General features: G+C 32.1%; 1 protein-coding gene across 1 annotated transcript; it reads left to right on the top strand.

The window, feature by feature from the left end:
• Window positions 1-21,393: 21,393 nt before the first annotated feature.
• On the top strand, window positions 21,394-22,266 carry LOC139859526 (protein ALP1-like). The gene has a single exon (XM_071848306.1). The coding sequence runs from the start codon at window positions 21,394-21,396 to the stop codon at window positions 22,264-22,266; it is 873 nt and encodes a 290-aa protein (XP_071704407.1).
• Window positions 22,267-27,088: the final 4,822 nt, after the last annotated feature.

Genomic DNA, 27,088 nt, shown 5'->3' with positions numbered 1-27,088 from the left:
CTTCTTCTTCGGTTTTGGTTCGTTTTGCCAAGTTTCTAGGGATATATGATGTTCCCCTAATACGAGCCGTCGTTGCCCACATTGGTTTAGAAAAACCTGGTGGTTTAGAGGTTCCCGGGTCATTGTTACAACTTAAGGACTTCGGGGGTTGACGATACATATAAAGTTCATCGGGGTTGGAATTAGATTTCTCTATTTTTATGCCCTTTCCCTTATTATTTTCTTTTGCCTTTTTAAATTCAGTTGGGGTAATTTCTATAACATCATCGGAATTCTCGTCGGAATCCGATTCATCGGAGAATTGGTAATCCTCCCAATATTTTGCTTCCTTGGCGGAAACACCATTGACCATGATTAACCTTGGTCGGTTGGTTGAGGATTCTCTTTTACTTAACCGTTTTATTATTTCCCCCACCGATTCTATTTCTTCTTCCGGTTCCGATTCTTCTTCCGGTTCCGATTCTTCTTCCGGTTCCGACTCTTCTTCCGGTTCCTCCTCGGGAACTTGTGAATCAGTCCACGAATCATTCCAATTTACATTTGACTCTTCATTATTATTAGGTGAGTCAATGGGACTTGTTCTAGAGGTAGACATCTATCACATAATATCAACGCGTTAAGAGATTAATATATCACATAATATTCACATGTTAAAAATATATAGTTTCCAACAAAATTTGTTAAGCAATCATTTTTCAAGTAAACACGGTCGAAGTCCAGACTCACTAATGCATCCTAACAAACTCGATAAGACACACTAATGCAAAATTCTGGTTCTCTAAGACCAACGCTCGGATACCAACTGAAATGTCCCGTTCTTATTGATTAAAAACGTTCCATATTAATTGATTTCGTTGCGAGGTTTTGACCTCTATATGAGACGTTCTTCAAAGACTGCATTCATTTTTAAACAAACCATAACCTTTATTTCATCAATAAAGGTTTAAAAAGCTTTACGTAGATTATCAAATAATGATAATCTAAAATATCCTGTTTACACACGACCATTACATAATGGTTTACAATACAAATATGTTACAACAAAATAAGTTTCTTGAATGCAGTTTTTACACAATATCATACAAGCATGGACTCCAAATCTCGTCCTTATTTAAGTATGCGACAGCGGAAGCTCTTAATAATCACCTGAGAATAAACATGCTTAAAACGTCAACAAAAATGTTGGTGAGTTATAGGTTTAACCTATATATATCAAATCATAATAATAGACCACAAGATTTCATATTTCAATACACATCCCATACATAGAGATAAAAATCATTCATATGGTGAACACCTGGTAACCGACAATGACAAGATGCATATATAAGAATATCCCCATCATTCCGGGACACCCTTCGGATATGATATAAATTTCGAAGTACTAAAGCATCCGGTACTTTGGATGGGGTTTGTTAGGCCCAATAGATCTATCTTTAGGATTCGCGTCAATTAGGGTGTCTGTTCCCTAATTCTTAGATTACCAGATTTAATAAAAAGGGGCATATTCGATTTCGATAATTCAACCATAGAATGTAGTTTCACGTACTTGTGTCTATTTTGTAAATCATTTATAAAACCTGCATGTATTCTCATCCCAAAAATATTAGATTTTAAAAGTGGGACTATAACTCACTTTCACAGATTTTTACTTCGTCGGGAAGTAAGACTTGGCCACTGGTTGATTCACGAACCTATAACAATATATACATATATATCAAAGTATGTTCAAAATATATTTACAACACTTTTAATATATTTTGATGTTTTAAGTTTATTAAGTCAGCTGTCCTCGTTAGTAACCTATAACTAGTTGTCCACAGTTAGATATACAGAAATAAATTGATAAATATTATCTTGAATCAATCCACGACCCAGTGTATACGTATCTCAGTATTGATCACAACTCAAACTATACATATTTTGGAATCAACCTCAACCCTGTATAGCTAACTCCAACATTCACATATAGAGTGTCTATGGTTGTTCCGAAATATATATAGATGTGTCGACATGATAGGTCGAAACATTGTATACGTGTCTATGGTATCTCAAGATTACATAATATACAATACAAGTTGATTAAGTTATGGTTGGAATATATTTGTTACCAATTTTCACGTAGCTAAAATGAGAAAAATTATCCAATCTTGTTTTACCCATAACTTCTTCATTTTAAATCCGTTTTGAGTGAATCAAATTGCTATGGTTTCATATTGAACTCTATTTTATGAATCTAAACAGAAAAAATATAGGTTTATAGTCGAAAAAATAAGTTACAAGTCGTTTTTGTAAAGGTAGTCATTTCAGTCGAAAGAACGACGTCTAGATGACCATTTTAGAAAACATACTTCCACTTTGAGTTTAACCATAATTTTTGAATATAGTTTCATGTTCATAATAAAAATCATTTTCTCAGAATAATAACTTTTAAATCAAAGTTTATCATAGTTTTTAATTAACTAACCCAAAACAGCCCGCGGTGTTACTACGACGGCGTAAATCCGGTTTTACGGTGTTTTTCGTGTTTCCAGGTTTTAAATCATTAAGTTAGCATATCATATAGATATATAACATGTGTTTAGTTTATTTTAAAAGTCAAGTTAGAAGGATTAACTTTTGTTTGCGAACAAGTTTAGAATTAACTAAACTATGTTCTAGTGATTACAAGTTTAAACCTTCGAATAAGATAGCTTTATATGTATGAATCGAATGATGTTATGAACATCATTACTACTTTAAGTTCCTTGGATAAACCTACTGGAAAAGAGAAAAATGGATCTAGCTTCAATGGATCCTTGGATGGCTCGAAGTTCTTGAAGCAGAATCATGACACGAAAACAAGTTCAAGTAAGATCATCACTTAAAATAAGATTGTTATAGTTATAGAAATTGAACCAAAGTTTGAATATGATTATTACCTTGTATTAGAATGATAACCTACTGTAAGAAACAAAGATTTCTTGAGGTTGGATGATCACCTTACAAGATTGGAAGTGAGCTAGCAAACTTGAAAGTATTCTTGATTTTATGAAACTAGAACTTTTGGAATTTATGAAGAACACTTAGAACTTGAAGATAGAACTTGAGAGAGATCAATTAGATGAAGAAAATTGAAGAATGAAAGTGTTTGTAGGTGTTTTTGGTCGTTGGTGTATGGATTAGATATAAAGGATATGTTATTTTGTTTTCATGTAAATAAGTCATGAATGATTACTCATATTTTTGTAATTTTATGAGATATTTCATGCTAGTTGCCAAATGATGGTTCCCACATGTGTTAGGTGACTCACATGGGCTGCTAAGAGCTGATCATTGGAGTGTATATACCAATAGTACATACATCTAAAAGCTGTGTATTGTACGAGTACGAATACAGGTGCATACGAGTAGAATTGTTGATGAAACTGAACGAGGATGTAATTGTAAGCATTTTTGTTAAGTAGAAGTATTTTGATAAGTGTATTGAAGTCTTTCAAAAGTTTATAAATACATATTAAAACACTACATGTATATACATTTTAACTGAGTCGTTAAGTCATCGTTAGTCGTTACATGTAAGTGTTGTTTTGAAACTTTTAGGTTAACGATCTTGTTAAATGTTGTTAACCCAATGTTTATAATATCAAATGAAATTTTAAATTATTATATTATCATGATATTATCATGTATGAATATATCTTAATATGATATATATACATTAAATGTCTTTACAACGATAATCGTTACATATATGTCTCGTTTAAAAATCATTAAGTTAGTAGTCTTGTTTTTACATATGTAGTTCATTGTTAATATACTTAATGATATGTTTACTTATCATAGTATCATGTTAACTATATATATATCCATATATATGTCATCATATAGTTTTTACAAGTTTTAACGTTCGTGAATCACCGGTCAACTTGGGTGGTCAATTGTCTATATGAAACCTATTTCAATTAATCAAGTCTTAACAAGTTTGATTGCTTAACATGTTGGAAACATTTAATCATGTAAATATCAATCTCAATTAATATATATAAACATGGAAAAGTTCGGGTCACTACAAAATACGTCGAATTATAAGTTTGTATATTAAATTAACAAGGTATTGTTTAGTTAATATAAAACCCTTTAATAGCCCATAGTCTAATTTTCACAAGTGTCGTTCTTTTATCCAAACCCCAATTATGGTACAAAGCCCAATTACCTAATTTTAGTAATTAGCCCAACATCATGATTACTTCGGATTAAATAAGCATAATAAAAACTTAGCTACGAGACATTAAATTAAAAAGGTTGAACATAACTTACAATGATTAAAAATAGCGTAGCGTTACACGGACAGAATTTCGACTTACACCCTTACAACATTCGCTAACATACCCTTATTATTAGGATTAAAATTAAAATTAAAATATAAATTATAAATATAAATATTACGTTTAGATAGATGGATGGATATATATGTTATATTTTTACGATCAGAATGAGCGAGCTTTATAGGCAGTTTCTAAATTTGGGGCTCCGCGACTCGCGGCCCTTTTCTTCTTCAAACTCCGCGAGTCGCGGAGTTTGTAATTACAGCTCACTCCATTTTGGCTCTTTGTTTACCGACGGTTTATTATATAAATATAATATATATATAATTTATATAATTAATTATATATTATATTATATTTATATACATAGTTAACTTGTAATTTTTAGTCCGTTGCGTCGAGCGTTGAGAGTTGACTCTGGTCCCGGTTCCGGATTTTCGAACATCCTTGCGTACAATTTAATATCTTGTACTTTGCGTTTTGAATTTTGTACTCTTGTAATTTCGAGACGTTTCTTATCAATAATTGGAACCGCTTTGATTGTATTTTGTACTTTTGAGCTTTTTGGTCGTTTGCGTCTTCAATTCGTCGAATCTATCTTTTGTCTTCACCTTTTATTATTTAAACGAATATCACTTTTAAATAGAACAATTGCAACTAAAAGCTTGTCTTTCTTGAGGAATAATGCTATGAAATATATGTTCGTTTTTAGCATTATCAACTCCCTTCAAATAGTGGCGGCTTAGTGAACTTAAAGTCCTTGTAACTATACCCACCATTTCCGAGAACCCCTAAATAAAGCGGTCCCTCGTCAACACCTTCATCATCTTGTGGCTTTGGAAACCTCTTATCGAACTCTTCTCTTACCACTACACTTACTTGATCTCGAAGGATATTGGTTATTTGTTCCTCAATTGTCTCTTGAAGAACCTCTTTGACCTTCCCGGTAAACACCGCGGAATAACTCTCATGCGCGGCCTCAATCTTGGCCGTGAGATCATCATCGTTATTCACCTCCTCATTACTCGGACCCTCACGATTCGCACCACTTCTTCATGTCCTCATTCTATAGTTTAAAGTAGATTAGAACACAATACAAGTCATGCCAAAACAGTTAACAATCTCATCTAGCTTGACGCTCGTCGTATTTCATTCATTTGACACAACGCGTGCAACCGTACTAATGGTGGCCAATCATTAATACACTTGCGCATCCTATCAAACTCCTTGATACAACGACCATATCACTCGATGTTAACCGAATGCACATAACAATTAAACACAAGCACTAAAGTGCTTCCAACAATCCCATGGTCCCGTAACCCGACAAGTCATGCATAAAACACCTATTCAACCTAAGTCTAGGCTCCTATCACAAGGTAACCTAGATGCCTTAGGTCATGCTCTGATACCACTTGAAACGACTCCGAACCAATTTGACAATCAACTTGTAACGATTTGACACAAATTTTTTTTTATTTTTTGGAAAAAATTGATATTAATCATCACAACCACAATTTGATTACATCACTTGTTCACAAGCTAGTACAAGTTAAAACAATACATCAAGGTAAGTGTTTACATCATCGGGTACACAAGACCCACAAATTTTAACCATTTTTTATCCCAAAACACACATTAATGAGCATGACCGTCGGGACCGTTACCAAAAGCGCCTTCTCAAAATCCGCCACAAGCAAGATAGGCCAAATCCTTACCCTTATCCTTCGATGTGCCACAATCTATAAAAATATAAACAATGAAGGAGTAAGCTACGACGCTTAGTGAGTGCAATACTTATATGCATACATGCATAAATCACTTACTTGCGCAACATACACAAACCGCATACAAGATAGCATCACTAATGCAAATATAAACAAGCAAGTACAAGCTAGCATGTTAATTGCATAAACAAGAATATAACACGCTAAACTACCCCTAATACAACTTACATCGAAAAAATGGTTAACCATTCCCAAACGTGCTAATCATCAAATGAATAGCATCAACAACCCGTGTACATGGCCAACAAATGCGCTTCCCGGATGGCACCGCCATGTACACCCGAATGTGGTCAACGAAAAGTGTGGTCTCAATTGGTAACACTTCGCACATTCTCACAAGTGGCTAACAAAGAGTGGACTTCAAAGTAATTGCACTCACCACTTCCCCCAAACAGAATGTGGCCAACAAAGAGCGAGTCATTATTAGAGACATCACTCACCACGATGCATCAAGTGGCCAACAAAGAGTAAAATCCTTCACAATCGGATAGTACTCGCCACTAATTCGCAAGTAAACAACTTATATACACATACATATAAATACTCCACTCACCTTGAACAATTAGGCGAGTCACAACTTCTCTAAGACTTTAAGCTTGATCCAAGAGCAAGTCACCTATCACAAATACAACATCAAGGTATGAACACTAATAGCTTGACCCAAAATCCACTAGTGCTAATTTGGCCCAAATTGCACCCAAAACACCAACTAGGTCAAACAAGACCCAAACTCCCCAAATCACCAAAAGCTAGTGATTTAGTTCCAAACTCAACTAAATACAACTCATGGTCAAGTGATAGGGGCACTTCATGACCCATTTCAACCAAAGACCCATTTTGACCCAAATAGGGTTTACACCCAAAATCAAACTACCAAGAACACCCATTTGGGCTCCATTCACCAACAAAATCACTAATACTTGTGATTATGCCCAAATTGAAAGTTTACACATGGCCATAACACTTTCCAACCCAAAACCCACCAACAAGGGCCAACAACACCCACAACTAGCATCAAACACCCATTTGTGAGCTGGATGGGTTAAATCAAGAACATGAAATCTCAAACCCTAACACCAAAATAAAAGAAAAATTGCAGTTAGGACTTACCACTAGTATCAAAAGATAGCTAGGAACGAGATGAACAAGGTTTACACTTGCACTTTGGTAAGATTCAACCTTCTTCCCCTCCAAATCAAGCTTTTTCTCTCACGAAAATGGGTCTCTCTCCCTAGAATGTTTGAGAGTGTTTGAGTGAGTGTAGAATGAAATTAAAGTGGATCTAAAACTAATCCATCAGCTAAATGGCCGTTCATAAGTGAAAAGACCCATTTGCCCCTACTTAGAACCCATTTTAAAGCCAAAAAGGGCATGTTGATACACGTGCAACCGCGTCGTGGCTCCCCAAAGCCCGCGGTGTGGTTCTTAGTTCATTTCGATTACAGAACTTGTCATAATCAAACCCATCAGATATAGCAGCTACCTACAGCGCGACCCCATTTTCCCGCGGCGTAGTAAGTGTAATCTGTCATAAGAATCCACCAAACAAGTCACCATCAGATACTGTGCATAGCCGCGGCGCGACTCCATCTGGAAATATATTTTGGGGTGTTACATCGTGTTTTAGAAAATGGGAGTTTTTTTTACATGTTTAGGAATGGTGCTTGAAGTCCACCGGTGACGACGTCGGAATTGAGTCGACCTTTTCGTTTAAAGTTAGTGCGGGCGTTGGCGTCGAAAACAACAACATTGACGGTGATTAAATAGTGATTTTGTCGTTGTTTGGTTGGTTGGCTAGTTTTAATTTTAATATCTTGTGGTTGTAGTTCATGTATTTTGTTCGTTCTTGGCGAGGTTCGGATTTATTTAGCTTTTGGTTGGTTTTGTTAGTAGGGCTAGTTTAGTGCTTTGAGCCTCATCCGAGTTTTTCTTGTTGTATCTCTTTTTTCTTTTCACTTTTCGAGAAAAGTATCTTTATAAAGTTTTCGTTTTTTGCTAAAATAAAAAATCTGAATGCATTGATTTAGTGCTTAAGAGGAATAAATCGCTAATTCGCCGACAAATTAAGATATAAATTCAAATTTGATGTAAGATCAACTAAGGGTGGAATATCCAGTAAAGTATATGAGGTGCTAATTTATGATATGTAGAGAAGAAAAATTAAACACTAATATTTGTATTTAATAGGCCAATCAAACATTCTAGATGATTTAAGATTTTCATCCCATAACTGACGCTCATCAACGATGCTGTGGTTGGTCATTAAACGATCAATCATTTATCAACATTAAAAAAATGAAGAATTCATATAATGTCCGCAATCGAAGCAGTTCATTTAAAGCACATCAGCGGAATGCAACTAACTATCATAAGATAGTTGTGGCTCCATGCGGTACCGCTATGTGATTCCTAGATGCTATGCAATGCCCATTATGCTTTTATATCATGATTATTATTATATGCTATGCAATGCTCATTATACTTTGGGTTGTCTAAAATAGGATCCTTCCTAAATCTCAAGGATCTCGAGTGATCCCACTCGACGGCTCGTTTAGTTGGTGATGGCTTAAATGTTCTAAGCTACAAGATTGAAAATCGTTCAAGTAGAAATATACGACAGAAGATTATTAATGGTTGATTTGCTCAAATTATACATATTTTTCATACATTTTATCACGCAATATCCGCACTTTATCCACCAAGTTAGCACACCTAATTTTGCGGTTAATTTGCTATATGGAGATTTCAGATGACATTACAGGTTTCTATCATAGAAAAGATGAACTTAGCAAGAAAAATGATTAAAATTGTAAAAAAAAAAAAAAAAAAAAAAAATAGAGAAATAGAGCTAACACAGGCGGGCCATGCGTGTTGTCGCCAGCATGAAGAAATCATAACAAACTATTTAAATAAAGCTTAGAAAAAGAAAGCTTCCTACCAAAACATAAGCTGGCACTGATAATTTGAGGACGGCGGTTGCGCGTGTAACAAACTTTCACCAAGCATTTATGACAAATATCTGGTGACAGCTATGGATGGCGAACAAGTATCTTATGACCACGACAGAGTGTCTAACAACTTCTCTAAAATAGCAAAATGCGTTGATCTAGATGGCATCTAATTCGCCAGGATGGCGGCCTGGGACATCTAACCGGCGGAATGGATTATTGTGTATTGTTATGCTTTTATCCTGCATTATGAACTATTTGTTTAAGGTATTCATATGGATTAATTAAAACATTGTTTTTAGACTATATTAATTGTCGAAATATGTACAGCGGCCGGCCTGGTGATAGTGGTAGGCGGCTGTACAAAGTTTCAGGACGGTGGCCTGGATTAAATTAATTCGTATATCATCATAATAGGGATAAAGCTATAAATAGGCTATATACTTTCACTATTGTCCCAATGTAAGCTATATACCCAAAAAATTATCAGTGTAGACTATATACTTTAAAAAGTGTACAAATATGAACTGACAAAACTTATTAACCAAATAAAAAACTCAACGATGACGTGAACATCTTTGTGGAGAATGACGTTGGTGATACATCGGAATAAATTCTTTTTTTTTATATAGCCTACATCGGAACAAAACTGAAAGTATATAATCTATTTATAACCATATAAAATGCAAACAAGTGTTAAATAATCAAGTTTACAGGTTCAACGGGTAACCGCCCACCAATAGCCTACATTAGAGCACTTTTTGAAAGTATATAGTCTACACTGATATTATTGAGGTATATAGTCAACATTTGGACAAAAGTGAAAGTATATAGCTTATTTATAGCTTTAACCGTTCATGATATTCTAAAATGGGTGATCCACATAATATTTCGATGGAAGCTCATCCGAAAGCAACACGACAAGGTTATGGAGATGCCATTATCCTCCATAGTATAAGATTGAACACTAAGTATGATTTTGTTGATATAGTAAAATTAATCAAAGATACTTTTCAATTCATTGGACATTGAGATGAAGATCCATATAAACATTTACGAGCCTTTAAATAAATGTGTACCCTTTACGGTATGCCTCAATTAGAAAATGAACAAAAGTAGTGAATGCTTTTCCTTCACACTATCGGGAAAAGCCTCCGATTGACTTGATTCAATGGAAGAAGGAACATTAAAATCATGGGATGAAATTGTCGACAGATTTACTAGAAAATTCTTTCCACCATCCAAAGTGGCTAGAATACAGAAAGATATAAATGAATTTACTCAACAGCCTTTTGAGCCATTATTTGATGTATGAGAACGATTTTGTAGTCTAGTTCATTATTGTCCTCAACATGGTAATTCTAAATTTTAGCTTACATTCCCCTTTTACAAAAGATTAAGTAATGCAACCAGAAAAGAGATTGATTTAACATGTGGGGAAGCACTTACTAAGAAGACGGCCGAAGAAGCCTATAACTTTGTGGACACATTAGCGGAACAATCTCGGAAATGAAGCCGAGAAGACCCAACGGAAGCCAAAGATTATTGAAGTTATATACACAAACAACAAGCCCTATATGTTTCATGCGTCAGTAGAGAGCACACCAAGAATTTTTGCCCCCAACACGTCACACTATGATGTGTTGGGTGGCATGTTGAGTGATTTTCGAGTCGAACACGCCGTATTATAATAGGTTCTAAAAGTTCTGGCCCTTACTATAAGTTATGTCATCAGAAATACGCTATATCCAAAAAGTTAAAATAATAAATTTGATGAAATACGTCAAAAAAGCTTCTTCAATTTTTTTATATATAAAAACGTGGAATACTGGAATAATGTTGTAATATACTGTATATAGTTCAACAACTCCAATCTAGTTGAAAATCAAAGAATTAGTAAGGGGTTCGTTGTATAAAATATGAAGGGAGCAGCTCTTAATTGATGAGTTCATTAAAGATAATATAAGAATCCTAAACAAAATTATCTTTAAAAGGGTTGATTTATAAATTAAAAAGTCATACCATTAAAAGAAATTATCTTCACATTTGATATATTTTTGTCAGCAATTTTTTATGTCCTAAATCAAATGTTACAAATTCATTACTTTTTATATTAGGATTATCAAATGTGCAATATGTGTCTAAGCGACTATTTTGATCTGGGATGATGTAGTTGGGAGTTTTGATTCACGAGTATTGGGTTACTGAGAAATGTGTGATTTAAGAAGATATAATAATTAACATTATTGCTATTAGGGTTTTGTGCTACCATATCTGAAAGGCTAGAAATGAATTGATTTTTTAGAAAAAGTGAGTGGAACCCGTCAAATATCTTGGCTATAGTGTAATCTTAATTAGAGTATCGGATGGATCTCAAACAGGTTTAAAAAAAGTCTTCCTTAAAGTGACACCAATGGATCTTAAATTCGGGTTACTACATCTCCCATTCAAGCAATTGATCGTGGATAGGATAATGACATTTCGAGTTTTGAGAAACGTTAGTAAAAGCTTACTGTAATTACATGATCTCATTTGTATTATTTAGGATAGCTTTTGTACGTATGGTTAGTATTCGTGCTTTTGTAAACTGACAAGGTTATTATATAATATACAAGGCTTGCTTTAAAAAAACATTATTGCTATTAAAATCTAACCTAAATGATAATCATTGCATATACTTAAAATACTAGTGAAATGGCCCGTAAAATAACAAGTTTGTTTAAACGAAACAGTTTAATGATATGTTTTAGGTATTAAGTGAACGCAAATGTTAAAGTTATTTAGTTTAATGACCCGTATAATCACAGAGTCCGAATAAGAAACTCGTCAGTTGAACATTTCATGAAACACTTAATATTCATATTAAACAATCTACATCCAATTATAAGTGATAATATTGGTTGTCATTTTATTTTAAAAATGTAAGTTAAAATATAAATTTAAAATTGGTTTCCTTCTGCCTAGCTTTTATACCTTCTCGTACTCAATTCAAAATTATTAATTAAAATAAATCAAAATTATTTAATTTTAATAATTAAAATAATTATTAATAAGATTTAATAATAATAATTAATTAATAAGATTTAATTTTAATTCAAAATTATTTTGATTAATGACATTACCCATAATGCTTAGATTTTTTTCTTTTATTTTTTATTTTTTTTAACAAAAGAATTAACCTAATAATGACATCATCATTATATGATTTTAATAGAAACTATAGATACGGAGTATGCTTTTAAAAGACGGTGCCGTATTATTTTGTTTGTTTATTTATTTATTTATTTATTTACTATTCTACGCCATTATCTATTACGAGTATATTATATATGCATACTAGCAAACAGATATATATTTTTTTGGACAGCAGTTAGTTGGGAATTACCCAGGGGGATTTAACCACTCACGCGTTCATCTCCCGCAGATGTTATACGCGCCCCCAACTACGTGCCCAGGAGAAAACCCGCACCAATCTCATACGGGGCATGAACGGTAAAACCTCCATCCCCTTTACCCCAACGAGATGTGAGAAAGGTGTCATGGGTGGTATTTCATGACAGGGATAAAATTATGGGTTAATAATGTAGCCAACGGGGGTCGAACTCCTGACCTCCCCTAAAGGAGGCAGACCACCAATCGTTGGACCACATCACAACTTCAGCGAACATGTACATTATCGTTTAGAGTTGAAGCCCCCATTTTGCTTTTGTTGTTTTTCCTTTTTGTTAAAACTTTTTAATATTTTTCTTTTTTCGGTTTTTTAAATGAAATTCACTTTAGCATTTTCCATATTTATTAATGGAGTATACATGTATTCTTTTTTTTTTCGGTAGGACCTTTATTATTTATACCAAATATTTCTTTTTCTCGGTAGGACCTTTTAATAAAACATTTGTACTAAATATACGAATTGTAATTATAAACGTATAGAGCGAATTTATTTCCCGCACCAATGTGCGGGTCAAAGGTTTGAAGCAAACCTAATTCTTGCACCAACGCGCGAGTCATCTTTTCTAAAGTTATATATTTAATTTTTTAAATACATGATCATCTCACTAATTTATAAGTGCATGTTCGGTATATAAAAATGAGCCATTGTTTGTAATTCGTATAAAAAGATAATACTACTACAAATTTATCATTATCATTATAAATATAAAAACAAGTATATATAAATGTTTTTGTTATAATTCAGTAGGCTTATAACTACCTTTGGTGGTTCTTGATTGTAGAAGGTATATAGAGATAGAGATACTGTAAAACGGAGAAAACAAAGGTTGAACAAAAGGTATGAGTAATTGGTTTTTATTTATAGAAAAATGTACAAGGAGAGTTTGGTGGCATTTAGAATCTAGAGAGAGAGAGTGTTTTTGTTAACCAAAAAATACATACAATAAACTCTAACTCAACACACCTATTTATACTCAAAAAATATACTATGCAATATCTATAATAATAATAAAATTATCATCCAATTATTACTTTTATAACACTCCCCCTTGGATGATAATTTTATTAGTGAATAACTAGTACTGCCTCGTTAAAAACCTTGCTAAAGAAAACCCTTTGGGATAAAACTTTAGCTAAGGGAAAAAGAGTGCAGCATAGAGTTGACTCCCCCTCAAGTAGGCAACGCCTGAGTTGTTACATCTTCTGAACATGCCTCATGCCAATATTATGAACGTGTGTTCTGAAAATAGCAGTTGGAAGTGCTTTGGTGAAAAGGTCAGCAGAGTTTTTGCTGGACTGAACATACCTCATTTCAATCTGGTTGTCCTTAATGAGATTTTGAGTGTATGAGAAGAATCTAGGGGGTATGTGTTTTGTTCGGTCACTTTTGATATACCCTTCTTTCATCTGTGTTATGCAAGCTACATTATCTTCATAGATAGTTGTTGAACTTTTATTTCGTTCTAGTCCACAAGAATCAGTAATGAGTTGTGTCATTGATCCAACCAAAAACATTCCCGACTGGCTTCATGTAATGCAATTACTTCGGCATGATTTGATGATGTTGCAACAAGTGTTTGTTTTTTAGAACGCCATGATATTGCGGTACCTCCATTTAGGAATACATATCCATTTTGAGATTTAGCTTTATGTGGATCAGATAAATAACCTGCATCTGCATAACCAACCAAATCTTGTTTCGATTCGTTAGAATTAAATAATCCTAAATCAGTAGTTCCTCGAAGGTATCGAAATATGTGTTTGATCTCATTCCAGTGTCTTTTGGTAGGAGATGAGCTGAACCTTGCCAACAAATTAACTGCAAAAGAAATGTCAGATCTTGTACAATTTGTAAGATACATAAGAGCTCCAATTGCACTAAGATATGGTACTTCTGGTCCTAGGATATCTTCATGATCTTCACAGGGAAGAAATGGATCAGTGTCAACATTAAGTGATCTAACAACCATAGGAGTACTTAATGGTTTTGCCTTGTCCATATTAAAACGTTTTAAAATCTTTTTAGTATATGTTGTTTGATGTACAAGTAAACCATTAGGAATATGTTCAATTTGTAAACCAAGGCAATACTTGGTTTTTCCGAGATCTTTCATTTCAAATTCTTTCTTTAGAAGTTGAATGGCTTCATGGATCTCTTTTTTTGGTACCTATGATATTAAGACCATTGACATAAATAACTACGATATATATCTGGTCAATGTTTTCATAATTAAAACACATGTGCAAATAAGTTTATATGTATACACTTTTCTTATCAAGTAATCACTTAATCCGTTATACTATTGTATCAACCCATATAAAAATCTTTGTGATTCAATGGAATACATTTCTTTAGGTTTTGCGTTAGATGTTTCTGATACCTTAAACCCTTCAGGTATATTCATATATATCACTATCAAGTGATCCATATAGATAAGTAGTAACAACATCCATGAGATGCATTTAAGTAACTACCAGGTTGATTAAGTATCTAATAAGTAATTGTATCCATTACATAAGGATAAGTTTTTTCTCATAATTCATTTCTGGTCTTTGTGGGAAACCTTGAGTTACAAGTCTAGTTTTGCCTTGTATCTTCATTTGCACATTTCTTTTTCGGATAAAAATTCATTTATATCCCATACGTTTCACATCTTTAAAAGTGATAACGATTGATCCGAAAACTTTTCTTTTATTGAGTTATTCTAATTCAGCTCGTATTGCTCCTTTCTGTTGAGCTCAATCATGTCTATTTTGATATTCAATGACAGATTTTGGTTCCAGATCATCATCTTTATTCATGATGTCATTGTAACATTATATGAAAATATCTCATCAAGATTTTTCATTTCATTTCAGTTTCATAATATTGCATAATTTATTGCAATTTATGTATTTACATTTATCAATATCCTCTGCAGAAGGAGTATTGATTTGTGGTTCTTGTTGAACACTTTCTTTTACCTCATTATCAGCTAATTTTTTTTCGAGGATTTTTATCTTTGGAACCAATTGGTCTCCCACGTTTCTGCCGTAGCAAAGACTCATGAGTGACATTATTGCCAGCTTTTGTAATTTCAATTCTAGCTGAAGCATTTACTGCTGGTATATATGATTTAGTCACTTATTTTTTGTATCTTTAAATGCATAAAGTAATTAATTTGCAAGTTCTTGCATATGCATTATATTTGAACTTTCTTTTCGCATTCTTTTGTGCGATGATCAATATTACTTAATTGATGTTCACACCATGAAACATCATTTTATTTATATTTCATTTCTCCCCCTAATATAGGGAACAATGTTTCATTAAAGTGACAATTGACAAAACTTGCTGTAAAAACATCACCCGTCATGGGTTCAATATATCTTATGGTTGAAGATGTTTCATATCTAACATATATTTCAATCCTTCTTTGAGGAACCATTTGTTGTGGTTGTTCAATTAAAAATACACTGCACAATCAAATGTTCTAAGATGGAAAATATTTGGTCTCCACCAAAATTAAGTTGGTAATGGAGAATATTTATAACTTGCACTTGATTTAATGCGAATTAATGTCACATCATGTAAATTTACATGTCCCCATATAAATATTGAGAGTTTTGTACTCATTTCTAATTGTCTAGTTATTAGCTGTAAGGTTTATCTATTGATTCAGCTAAACCAATTTTGTGTATGCACATGAGCAACTGGATGTTCAACAACAATCCTTGTAGACATATAATAATCATTAAAAGCTTGAGATGTTAACTCACCAGCATTATCAAGTCTCATCCTTTTAATGGTGTAATCAGAATAATGTGTTCTTAATTTAATAATTTGTGCAAGAAACTTTGCAAATGCCATATTATGGCTTGATAACACACAAACATGAGACCATGCGTTAGATGCGTCTATTAGAAAAATGGTCCACATGATGGATGAATTGGTCCATATATATACCCTTGAATTCTTTCAAGAAACATTGGTGATTATTTCTCAATGTGCTTTTCATTAATCGCCATATGTGATTTTCATTAATCACCATATGTGTTTTTCGTTAATCACTATATGTGCTTTTCATTAATCACTATTTGTGCTTTTCATTAATCACCATATGTGATTTTCATTAATCACCATATGTGCTTTTCATCATATATCATTTTCACCGTATGCGCTTTTAATCATATGTGCTGCGCTTTTCGTCATATGCACTTTTCATTATATGCGCTTTTAATTATATGCGATGCGCTTTTCATCATATGCGCTTTTTATCATATGCGCTTTTTATCATATGCGCTGCGCTTTTCATCATATGCGCTTTTTATCATATGCGCTTTTAATCCTATGCGCTTTTCGGTGCTACATAGATATTTCTCATTTTCGATTATCATTGACTGATAATCATATCCATTATGATATATATCAGAGAAACTTAACAAATTTCTCTTTGATTTGGGAGAAAACAAGACATTGTTTACCAAAAAAATTCGTACCATTTGGTAATATGAAATTTTACCTTTTTCGTTTCTTATATCAAGTTTGCAAGAGCTGATATAGTATTTATAATTCCTTCATTTGATTTAAATCAATGAAATATTTCTTAGATTTGATCATAGTGTGTATGTTACTACTATCTGCAATACATAGGTCTTTACCATTTAATTGATGTTGTATTTCTGCAGGATTCATACTAAAACTTCAAATAAGATATGCAAATAATGAGTTATATTTCAGCAAGATAATCAAATTATATTACCTGCAAACAAGTTATAATCTGAAGTACATAAAAGGTAACACTTAATAAAACATATGCGTTATGGTCTAAAACCATTTATTTATGAATGATACATAAAAAAAAAAAACTAGGCATCTTAGAAAATTCAAATCATTCAAGTCTCAAGGTAGCTCAGGGTTAATTTAATCAAGATTTATCAACAGATTCACTCTCGTTTTCTTTTCTTTTGGGACTTATTTGTAGAGCTAAACAAGATGTTCATGTATTCAAGAAATACTAGACTGGTGATCCACGTTACCAGATCATTAATAAGAATCTCCGAAATTCTTATAAGAGCGTCTACTAATATCTTTAATTTTATTCTTTCATGGATCACTGTTATTATTTTTTATTTTTTATTTTATTTTTTATTTTTTTTATTTTTTTTATTTTATTTTTTGATAATTAATATCGTATCTATCTTTGAGTATTTTCCATAATACACTTGGATTTTCGATCATATAATATGTAGATTCTAAGGACTCGTTAATATGTTTGCTAAGAAAAATACTTACTATTGCTTTCTCTTGTTCGGAATAATTGTTATTTTCATTCAGGGTTTCTAAATTACAGTTTGATTCGAGATGTTTTTCTACATTCATAACCCATGTTAAGTAGTTGTTCCCACTTGTTCTAAATGAGCAAATTTAAGCCTTTTCAAATTCGACATTTTCTATTATCATAAAGATGAATAACATAAATCATAATCATAATCAACTTCTATTCATAGACAAATAATAAAATGAAATTAGAATCATTTTAAATTCATAAGCAGCAAACAACAGAATAATGGTATGATTACAAATAATAAAACCACAAGGGCAGGATAGAATATAGGTTCACCCGGTGGTATATTAGCAACAATGATGATAGTTAATATGACCAATACAATAGGAAAAATCATCCTTGTGTGAATCATTTTTACAAAAACTTTTTGAGAGTAGTAATCTGAAAAATGAAGATTGATTTGTGAAAATGTGAAAACGGAGATGTTTATTTTATATTTGAAAAATATAGTTGTTGTAACGTCGTCAGTTGACGTTAACAACCGTTATGTATATATGACCGTTGTAACGTCGTTAGTTGACGTTAACGAATAAAGTCACTATATCAAAACGCGTATGAGTAATATAAAGGACAAGATTTTTTTTTCTTATTTTAACTTTTAAGATTTACTTTTAATAAAAATACAAACTACTTTTTCTTATTTTAACTTTTAAGATTTACTTTTAATAAAAATACAAACTACTTTTCTTATTTTAACTGTTAAGATTTACCTTTAATAAAAATACAAACTACTTTTCTTATTTTAACTTTTAAGATTTACTTTTAATAAAAATACAAACTATTTTTTCTTATTTTAACTTTTAAGATTTACTTTTAATAAAAATACAAACTACTTTTCTTATTTTAACTTTTAAGATTTACTTTTAATAAAAATACAAACAACTTTTTCTTATTTTAACTTTTAAGATTTACTTTTAATAAAAATACAAACTATTTTTTCTTATTTTAACTTTTAAGATTTACTTTTAAGAATAAACATTAGTATGCATGAAATAAATAATGATTAATTGCATAAGTAATCATAAATGTTAGATAACATATAAAGACTCCATCGTATTCGTATTGATCGGAATTAATCTCGACCCATGGTACCGTGTTGTCAAATGACGTGTTGCGTACATAAAGTACCGTGTTGTCAAATGACGTGTTGCGTACAATCATGAGGTCTTATTAACATAAATATAAATGTTAGTGAAGTTAATAAGAGTCAGATTACAGAAAATATAATTCAGGCGGTATAACCGACCATATATAACTTAAATAACATAAATATAAATGTTAGTGAAGTTAATGAAAGTTAGATTACAGAAATATAATTCAGGCGGTATAACCGACCATATATAACTTAAATAACATAAATATAAATGTTAGTGAACATAACTGTAAATGTTAGTATACATAAATAAATGTTAGATAACATAAATGTAAATGTTAGTATACATAAATAAATGTTAGATAACATAAATGTAAATTAGGCGACAGTGTCGACCATATATCATTTAGGTGGTATAACCGACCATATATTAGTTAGGTGGCAGAGCCAACCATATTTAGTATAAATGTTGAGATAATCGTGCTGATAACGTGTTATAATTCAGTAGGCTTATAACTACCTTTAGTGGTTCTTGATTGTAGAAGGTATATAGAGATAGAGATACTGTAAAACGGAGAAAACAAAGGTTGAACAAAAGGTATGAGTAATTGGTTTTTATTTATAGAAAAATGTACAATGAGAGTTTGGTGGCATTTAGAATCTAGAGAGAGAGAGTGTTTTTGTTAACCAAAAAATACATACAATAAACTCTAACTCAACACACCTATTTATACTCAAAAAATATACTATGCAATATCTATAATAATAATAAAATTATCATCCAATTATTACTTTTATAACAGTTTTCAAAATTTTGAGCTTTTTATTTTCAATTGCTTTTTCTTGCAGACCATGAAAGATGCCCTTTTATATATATATATATATATATATATATATATATATATATATATATATATATATATATATATATATATATATATATATATATATATATATAGTGGCGTAGCCAGGATTTCGAATGGTTGGTGAGGGATGGCACCCGCGGGTAACGGGCACGGGTTCTATGTACCCGCGACCCGCCCATCGGGTTTCTTTTTTGCACGTTGAGACCCGTTACCCGTTCGCGGGTAAAAACTTTTCGCCCATGCCCGTGACTCGCGGATACCCGTGACCCGCGGGTAATAATAATATACAACTTTTTATTAAAAATCCAAATAATTTTATTAATTATAAAACCATATGTACAAGCTATATGTATAATGACGTGAAAATTAAGTTTTTTACTTGTATATAATATTATATTTTTAATCATTATTAAAATACTAGTAAAATAACTTTTAAATTTAATAATTGTAAGTATTATTTTATGGGTAAATTAATAAAAGTCTCATGTATTCACGGGTCGGGTTTTACCCGCGACAGGTAGTATATACCCGTGACCCGCCCGCGACCCGTCGGCGGGTATAAAATTTTACCCGTACCCGTGCCCGCGGGTAAGATTTAATGATTTTACCCGCCCATCACGGATCGGGTACCTGCGGGTCACGGGTTTTTTCTCGCCCATTGCCATCCCTAGTTGGTGTCAAAATTTAATATCGATTGTATTAAGTCTCAAAATATTAATCAACAAGCTATATCAAGTACAAACATTAAAAAAAAGATAGCTTCACATTCCTTTTTTTTTTTTTTGAATCACCTAGGAGAACTAAACCACCCACGCGTTCATCTCCCACAGTTGCATAATCCGTCCCCAACTGTTGTCTAGAAGAAACACAGCCCAATCCGAGGAAATGAGCGGTAAAAATAGCCACCTTTCACATTCTTGATGTGGTCTAGTGAAAACTATTAATATCACTCTCATGAAAAAAAAATAATAAAAAAATCAACTATAAGAAATTTAATGATGACCCTCTGATGAGATAAAAGATTTAGAGATGAATTAAGAAATCATAAAAAAAAATGCATATGATTTATTCAAGGATGAACAAACATATAGTTTTGTCTAAGACCACAGATAACGCAGGCGTTTGTCGCCATATGCCGCCCACAAACGCCCGGAATGGGCGTTTGTATCGGGGCGTTTGTCACGAAAAAACGCTGGTACAAACGCATCAGTAGGAGACGTGGCACGTTTTGATTGGTCTAAATTTCATAGCCGTTATAAGCTAGTCGTTGCTGATTTTTTTTTCCTCTCTTTTTCTTCTATAAATACACACTCTTTATTTTTATTTTTCACACACTTTTATTCACTACACACTCATATATATATAAAAGTTTATATCTTCTTTTTGTTTTAGAAACTAAAAAATATGGATTTTTTAGCCTTAAGTATCGATTTGTTATTCGAGACGGTATTCTTCAACACTCTTATACTCCTAATGCCCCGATCATTTTACTTTTTTCCAACAACGTCCGGATGCACTTGGACGTCTTGGTTTCTCAACTATTCAAAAAATAACTTGCGTGTTACGGCAATTGTCGTATGGGATGACCGCGGATATATTTGATGAATATATTAAAATGGCGGAAAAAACAGGTTATGTTACTTTAAATAATTTTTGCAAGTGTATAATTGACTTATATGGGCGGGAATATTTGAGGAAGCCTAATGCAACTGACATTGCTCGGTTGTATTCGGCGCACGAGGAGAAACATGGTTTCAAGGGAATGTTGGGTAGTATTGACTGTATGCATTGGGCATGGAAAAATTGTCCCGCTGCATGGAAAGGTCAATATACGAGAGGTGATCACAGTCACCCGACGATCATGCTTGAAGCGGTTGCTTCATACGATATGTGGATATGGCATGCGTTTTTTGAGATAGCGGGTTCAAACAATGACATTAATGTGTTAAATCATTCTCCGTTGTTTGATTTCCTTCGTAAGGATAGAGCCGCACCTTCACCGTTTGAAGTAAACGGAAACCAGTATCCCTTTGGTTACTACTTGGCAGACGGGATATATCCCGATTGGACAACACTAATAAAGGGGTATACGACTCCTATTGAAGAGCCTAGGAAAAAATTTACTAAAATTCAAGCGAGTGCTAGAAAGGATGTTGAACGTACATTTGGTGTTTTACAAGGTCGGTTTGCGATTTTAAAAACACCGGCACGAGTTATGAGTGTTAATAAGATGAGAAGGATAATGTATAGTTGTATTGTTATGCACAACATGATACAAAAAGATAACGGGTTTGCGTTAAGTACTTGGGAACAAGAATGGTTAGATAAACCCGAAAATCGGCCTCGTCGCAATATTCGGAGAAGGGTCAAAGATCGTCGATCACGAGAGAAAGAGATTCGCGATCGAGACGTGCACGATCAACTTCGTGAAGATTTAACGGCTCATATTTGGAACCTCCCGCCAAACTTTCGCTCGATGCATAACTAGTGTTTTTTTTAATAATGTATTGTAATGTTTTTTTTTTTTTTTTTTTGCGTGTATTTTTTTTAATTGTAATTTTTTTTAAATAATTAATGTACTTTTGTCTAATTTATTTTATATTTTGTATTAAACAAAATAAAAAATAATTTAAAAACAATTAAAAAAAAAGAAAAAAAAAATGTCACGTCACAGTCTTACCATGACAAAAGCCCCCCATTACAACTCTCCCCAAAAATGTCATGGCCCAGTCACAGTTTTTCCCCAAAAAGTGCATCTCACCCACTCCACGTCACAATCACCAATATCTGTGGTCTAATGCGTTCATCTTAAATGATTTCAATATTTTTATATGGACTCTGTGCATTCTACATTTTTATATGGGCTGTGGAAGTGTGCACTAAATAATTACTCCGTAATTTTGATGTTCAATAAATTCCCAGCCGCTAAAGTCTTGTTTACTTTTGATGAGTGAGTTATTTATTGTAAATGGGATGGTGTCATATTTTAATAGTCCATAAATCTCACACTACAAGTGATAAAACTTACTAGCACATACCAATTTTGATTGGTGTCATATGACACCATTAGAAAAGGTGTGGCTTCGCCACTATATATATATATATATATATATATATATATATATATATATATATATATATATATATATATATATATATATATATATATATATAATGACTACCTTATTCATATAGTTCAATTAATGTGAATTGAAAGAAGTTTTACTATTCACGAGAGTTAGAAGCTTGTAAATTGAAAGGAGTTTTATTCACGTAATTCGATTCATGTGAATTAAAAGGTTGGTTTAATTGCAGAAGCAAGCCGAAAGCATATAACGATATCAGCAAGTGCAAAGTCTTTCAACAGCAACGCGCGACTACGAAAGCAGATTAAAAACATATAACGGCATAAGCAAATGCAAAGCCTTTCGGCAACAACGCACGGGCCATCAACACTCTTTTACTACTAAAGGGAAAGGCTCTTTTTCATTTTTTGTTTTGTTTTTTTACCATTTAGACCACTGCTTATCGATCGCCACCCATTATCGCCACATAACACCACATCCCGCCACCAATTAACGGTAAGCAGCATTTAGTGAGAGGTCTCGTTTGTGACTACTGCAACGGCTCACTAACGAGAGGTGGTTGGCCCTAATTGAGTTTGCAAAGGTCCTAATGACCGTTTGGGTTTATTTCTTTTTTTTAATTAAAATATTTAAACATTATAAATAACATAGTCTTCCAACCATTTTCTCACTTACAATTCATTCTTATTCATTTTAATACAACAAAGTCTCAACCTAACAACAATGATTTCTTCAACCATATGCTAAATAATCTAATCCCGTCACCAAACAATTCATTTTCGAATCAAGCTAACAATTTTTCCCCAAGTAAAACGAGTTTTTCACAATTTGCACCAAATCAAAACGCATTTTATAACAAACAATTCATTCAACCACAAGAACAACTATCATATCCACCACAACAACAATTACCATATCAGTATTATTCACAACAACCACAATACTCATTCATTCCACAACAACAACAACAACAACAACAACAATTTTTTTCACAACAAACGCCATACATTCCACAACCTTTAACACAACCGACACTTGATACCGTACTCGAAACATAACCCGAAAAACAAACAGAAACCGAACAACAAAAAACAAAAAGAAAAGCCAAGAAAAAAGTAACTGGGGCCGAACTAAGTGAACGCCAGAGACGTCAACTTATGCATTGGACTTAGGAAGAAGAAAATTTTTATGCCGAACGTTGGCTTGATGCTACGAAAAATCTGCAAGTAGGAAACTCTCAAACTCACGAATCATTTTGGAATACGGTTGTAAGCAACTATAATCGTGTCTCTGATCGCAAAAGAAACAACGATCATATAACTGGAAAATAGGGGAAATGGCCCGAGAAGTCAAACTTTTTGCTACTATTTACAAAAATTTCATTAAAGAAAGGCGAAGTGGAACTAATGACGCGGATGTCATTGAAGCTGCGCGTGCAGAATATCGATCACGTCAGGGTGTAAGTTTTACACACGATGAAGCATGGAAAGTACTTCGTGAGTGTGCAAAATCTAATATGTCGGAAGGCGTAATGAACACTCGAAGACGTCTACAACCGAAACCACCGATCCTTTTGCGAGACGAGGAACCTTTACGGGTTGATCCAAACCCTAATCAAACAGAATTATATGAGGATGACCCAATCCGTTGACCACTCGGTCGACTAGCTAGTCGAAAATATCGTAAAAGTGAAGGTTCATCCGACGCCGCTTCTTCACGATGCTCATCCGATGAGGTTCGTTCTCAAATCTTGGTAACCCATCAAGAAATTGCTCGAACTCAACAAGAAAAACATCAAGGGTCAGTTATGAAACGAATGAGTAAGGCGTTTAAAATTCTAAACACAACCATAAACCCGTTGTTGCCTAAACGAGAAAAAAAATTCTTCAAAAATATCGTGAGAGTATGCTATCGGTATTGGCACCAGACGAAGACAAAAACAAAGACGGAGAAGAAGGCGACGAAGACGAAGACGAAGACGAAGAAACGACTCCTCTCGAATAAATTTATTTATGTATTTTCGTCTTTTTAATGTATTTTCATGTATTTTTTTATTTTTTAATGTAATATTTTTATTTAATTAATGTAATGTTCTTTATTTTTATTTTATTAATGTTATTTATATTTATATATTGTATTTAAATAATAATTAAAAATGAGTAAAGTTGGATGGTGCAGTTTATGATAGAGAGCAAATAATAAAAGGAATGTGAAAGAAATATTAAAGGTGTTGTGCTGATGTGGCACTGATGTGAAGGAGAGAAGGTCTATTAAATAATAGAACGATAAAGAGTGGTCTTAAGAGTTAATAGATTTTGTGTTGTTGGCACTATTCCTTTTTAACATTTCTTCTATAAACGTGCGACTGCAGAAGCAACGCCAATTTTTATAAATGAACATTGAATTGAACAATATAAAAAATACGATACTCCTATTACTTTAAGATGTCTTATTGAGTTTTTTTAAGTAGAAATGAATAAGAAGGAAAGAGAAGGAGAGAATAGTGATGGAAATGATGTAATATAATATATGTTATATGTATTTTCTAGTTGACAGAGGATCAAAAGAAAAATATAAACTAATTACACATTTATATTATATTACATAAACTATATATAAAACTAATATATATATATATATATATATATATATATATATATATATATATATATATATATATACTCGATACTTAATACGGAAAAACTAAATGCACGTCCTACAACCTATTCCCTGCCATCATTTGACGTTTATATTACTTTTATTAATAACTAGTTTTATGAGCCAGTACGTTGCACGATATTTTTATAAGTTAGTAGTCGATAACATTAATATTGATACTTATCAAATTTATAATACAATTACAATAAAAAAATCATTTATTACTAATAACATTTGTATCGAAAGCATTAGTATTGAATACTAAAGCACAGATTATGAGGCCGTTCGTTAGAATCATTTTAACTTCAATTAACAAATAATCAATAAAACACCAACAAATAAGCCCCTAAATTTTTTTTTTAAAACTGATCGTTAAAAATAATACTTTATGCACATCTCTAATTTTATAATCCCTATGTTTTTATAACAAACTAATATATTATGTCAATCTCAAACGAAACAGAGCAGACATACAAATATCTATAAGGATTATTAAATAATTATTTTAACTTCAATTGACAAACTTGGGCATGTACGTTTACATAATATTCGACAAATATTATATTAACGTATTTTTTTAAATTTAAATGCAAATTATAAATTAATTTTATAGTATATAAAATATCATTCATAAATAATATTATAATGTTAATAAATAAATATCTATTTTTAAATTTTTATTACATTAAATAATATTATAAAAGATCTTTAATATATGACCATTTATTTATATAAATATTTTAAATATTTATATTAAATAAATGAATTGTATAAAATAATATTATTTATGACCATTTAAAACAATTTTAATAATAATATAATATATAATATTAGTAATTCATATGATTATAATATTTAGAGTTGTTAATATTAATATAATATTATATGGTAATATGATAGAATATTTTAGGTAATGAAACTTGTATATCAAATTAAAGTATGAAATCTAATATTTTAATTAATATATGAAAATAACTAATAGATTGACACGTGGTAGGAATAAAGGAGGAATTGACACATGATAGGAATTAATCAGGAGTTGACACATAGGATAATTATCACACGCTTTATATAATGTATAGATAGATAGATAATAATAATAATAATAATAATAATAATAATAATAATAATAATAATAATAATAATATAAATATAAATAAATAATAAATAACAATAACAATAACAATTAATATTATTTCACATATTCCTACTTGTCTTTCCCCTTTTCTTTGTTGAAGTATACGAGTATTATATTATATATTTAATATAGTTTTTTATTTAACATTCTTTTTACTCTATAAAGTTATTATACGTGGTTCGTACATTTTAAATTGAACTACGAGTAATTTAGATAATAGTCAAATAATAATAGCTGCTTGCTCCGTATAAATCTTGCTTAAGGTAGCTGCAGATTTATATGAACATGGTAGAATCTAGAATAATATAAACATTGAGTTGCAGCTCAAACTACTAGTGGTATGTCTCTTTTAGCGAGAGGTCGGAAGTTCGTCTCTGCTGGGCTGGAACATTGCACTCAATCCTTGACCTGAAGTATCTACCCAGGTC

Source organism: Rutidosis leptorrhynchoides, chromosome 7 (genome assembly GCF_046630445.1).
Source record: "Rutidosis leptorrhynchoides isolate AG116_Rl617_1_P2 chromosome 7, CSIRO_AGI_Rlap_v1, whole genome shotgun sequence".
Classification (NCBI taxonomy): Eukaryota; Viridiplantae; Streptophyta; class Magnoliopsida; order Asterales; family Asteraceae; genus Rutidosis; species Rutidosis leptorrhynchoides.
The sequence above is the reverse complement of the archived record's forward strand: the minus strand, read 5'-3'. Positions and strand labels throughout refer to the sequence as shown.